The following is a 3,230-nucleotide window of genomic DNA, read 5'->3' on the forward strand; positions in this document are numbered from 1 at the left end:
CATAAAGAAAGAAAGAGAGAAGGAAAAAAAAGAGAGAGAGGGAGGGAGGGAAAGAAGAAAGGAAGGAAGGGAGGGAGGGACAGACAGAACAGGGAAGGAGGGAAGGAGGGAAGGAGGGAAGGAAGGAAGGAGGGAGGGAGGGAGGGGAAAGGAAGGAAGGAAGGAAAGAAGGAATTAGAAAGACAGATCAACTCTACTAGGGCAAGAGACTGGGAGATGACCAAGGACAAGTCTTGGATTTCTTCAGCAGGAAGAGGGCCCCATATGGCAACATACAATGAAACAGGAAAAATGTTGATGGAATCTAAGGCAGAGAGTTTCAAAAGTTGAGAGCTGATTAAAACATTCAATGGGGAGAAAGACCCAATAAAATAAGAGTGAAAGCTATTCCTTGCATTAAGCATTAGAAGGCCACTGACGCCCTCAGGCAGGGCACTCTCAGTAGGGTGGTAGAAGGGGCAGCCAGGTGACCAGCAGCCCACAGGTGGCCCCATGCCCTCTCCTACCTTCCGACCTCTGCACGTGCCGTTTCCTCTGCCCCGCATTTGCAGACCTACTCTGGATCCAGAGGATCTGCCAAACTTGGCTGCATCTCCTTCACACCTAACCGGGAAGGATGGAGGACGTGGCCGGTGGGGAACAGGTTGGGGGTGCAGAGACCAGACCTTGCTGGGTTTATTGATTCGAGTCCTAATGGGTGTACAGGGACTCCATCTTCTGCATCCAGTACAACATCCGCTCTTTTATGAATGTCAAGCACTGGCCCTGGATGAACCTGTTCTTCAAAATCAAGCCCCTGCTGAAGAGTGCAGAGGCCGAGAAGGAGATGGCCACCATGAAGGAAGATTTCGAGAAGGCCAAGGAAGAACTGGCCCGATCTGAGGCGCGCAGGAAGGAGCTGGAGGAGAAAATGGTCTCCCTGCTGCAGGAGAAGAATGACCTCCAATTGCAGGTCCAGTCTGTAAGTACCTTCTACCTGACAATGCAAGGCACAGACTCTGGAGGACAAAAAAGGGGGAGGAACATTGAGGCCCCCATCAGGTGTCTATTCGAGAGACGGTGGTGCCACCCAGTGGTCATATGTAGTATTGCAGCACCACCGTGCTCGTAAAAGGATGCCTGGCCACAGGCTTAGCCAAAGCAGTGAGTGCCAGAAATTATGTCTGCAAAGTAAATTTGCGCTCTCCCTGATTTCTCCTCGTCATCTCAGAGTTAGATATATTTTTCTGTGGGCATGAGGGATATATATGTGTCTCGTATATATGCACCACACCTTTTAAAAATCAATAAAAATCAAAATAAAACGTCAAAATTAAATAACCCAATTCAAAGTAACAGGAGTAATTTTCCATATATTATTTACAAGAATATGTAAAAGGTGCATTAGGCCAGGTGTAGTGGCTCATGCCTGTAAGCCCAGCACTTTGGGAGGCTGAGGTGGGAGGATCACTTGAGCCCAGGAGTTGAAGATCGGTCTGGGTATCATGGCAAAACCCCATCTCTACAAAAAATTAGAAAACCTAGCCAGGCATGGTGGTGCATGCCTGTAGTCCCAGATACCCAGAAGGCTGAGGTGGAAGGATCACCTGAGCCTGGGGGTCGAGGCTGCAGTGAGCCGAGACCACACCACTGCACTCTAGGCTGGGCAACACAGTGAGACCCCGTCTCAAAAAAAAGTGCTTTAAAGATACATAGTCTTATCAAAGAAATGGGCAGTATACATGTCTCTTTCACAGAGTGAAACGATTTCTAATTTTCCCTTTTTTTTTTTTTTGAGACTGAGTCTTGCTCTGTCACCAGGCTGGAGTGTAGTGGCATGATCTTGGCTCACTGCAACCTCCGTCTCCCGGGTTCAAGCAATTCTCCTGCCTCAGCCTCCCGAGTAGCTGGGATTACAGATGCAAGCCACCATGCCCAGCTAATTTTTGTATTTTTAGTAGAGACGAGGTTTCACCATGTTCACCAGGCTGGTCTCAATCTCTTAACTTTGTGATCTGCCCACCTCGGCCTCCCAAAGTGCTGGGGTTACAGGCATGAGCCACTGCTCCTGGCCTATAATTTCCCCTTTATAATTAACCCTCAAATACTTTTACCTTCTGTTTTATCTGCCGAACATTTTCTGCTCCCTTTTCACTTTCACCATCAGTAAAGTGAGTTATTAGGAGCACTTTCTAGTGAGTTATTAGGAGTACAGTGGGCAAGAGAACAGTTCTTGGAACCAGATAACTGGATTTCTATCCCAGATGCTCCATGCGTGACCTCGGACGAGCTGTGTATCCTCTTTGTGCTTTCACTGTCACATCTGTAAGATGGGCATAGTCACCTACTCACCTCCTCCAGCTCTGGAAGAATCAGAGTGGTTAATGCCTGTGAAATGCCTAGCACACAGCTCATGTTTATGATGTTCAGTAAACATTAGCACAGGTGCTTCCAGTCTCCTCCATACATCACCCTGCAGCGTGTATCTTAAAATACTCTCATATGGCTGGGTCCAGTGGCTCAGGCCTGTAATCCCAGCACTTTGGGAGGCCAAGGTGAGTGGATCACGAGGTCCGGAGTTCGAGACCCGTCTGACCAACATGGTGAAACCCCGTCTCTACTAAAAACACAAAAATTAGCCGGGTGTGGTTGTGTGTGCCTGTAATCCCAGCTACTCAGGAGGATGAGGTAAGAGAATTGCTTGAACCCGGGAGGCGGAGGTTGCAGTGAGCCAGGATCATGCCACTGCACTCCAGCCTGGGCAACAGAAAAGGTTCCATCTCAAAAAAAACACCCAACAACAAAAAAAACTTCTCATATGGGAAGATATAGCCTAGTTATAACAGAAGTAGCTGATCTTGGTCTGTTCAAGAGACCCACTGCAGGGTCTTCTGGGACATGGATTCAATCATGAATTCTTGGGTGTTTTTAATTATCTGTTCTGTGGTTCAAGGAGACACAGCTAAAGAGACATAGGCAGAACTTTTCCATTGAAAGGACCAGGCAAGGTGGCTTATGCCTATAATCCCAACGCTTTGAGAAGCCAGGGCAGGAGAATTACCTGAGGTCAGGAGTTCGAGACCAGCCTGGACAACTTAGTGAGACCTTATCTCTAGAAAATAAATAAACACATGCATACAATTTTTTAAAAAATTTAAAGTTAAAAGATAGTAGTGTTTTGAAAATATTTTGTCAGCTTCAGATAACTGAGAGTAGATGAGTCATTTTCCAACTGGTGGTAGCAGGGAGAG

The 3,230-nt window shown here is 47.2% G+C and overlaps 1 protein-coding gene across 1 annotated transcript in view; it reads left to right on the forward strand.

The window, feature by feature from the left end:
- MYH13 (myosin heavy chain 13) overlaps positions 1-3,230 on the forward strand; it is a 67,259-nt gene that overhangs the window by 38,256 nt on the left and 25,773 nt on the right. The window contains exon 22 of the mRNA XM_017531427.2: positions 706-961. Coding sequence (XP_017386916.1) covers positions 706-961 — 256 coding nt within the window. The remainder of the gene's footprint in view (positions 1-705; positions 962-3,230) is intronic.

Source organism: Cebus imitator, unplaced genomic scaffold, assembly GCF_001604975.1.
Source record: "Cebus imitator isolate Cc_AM_T3 unplaced genomic scaffold, Cebus_imitator-1.0 Scaffold72, whole genome shotgun sequence".
In the NCBI taxonomy this organism is placed as follows: Eukaryota; Metazoa; Chordata; class Mammalia; order Primates; family Cebidae; genus Cebus; species Cebus imitator.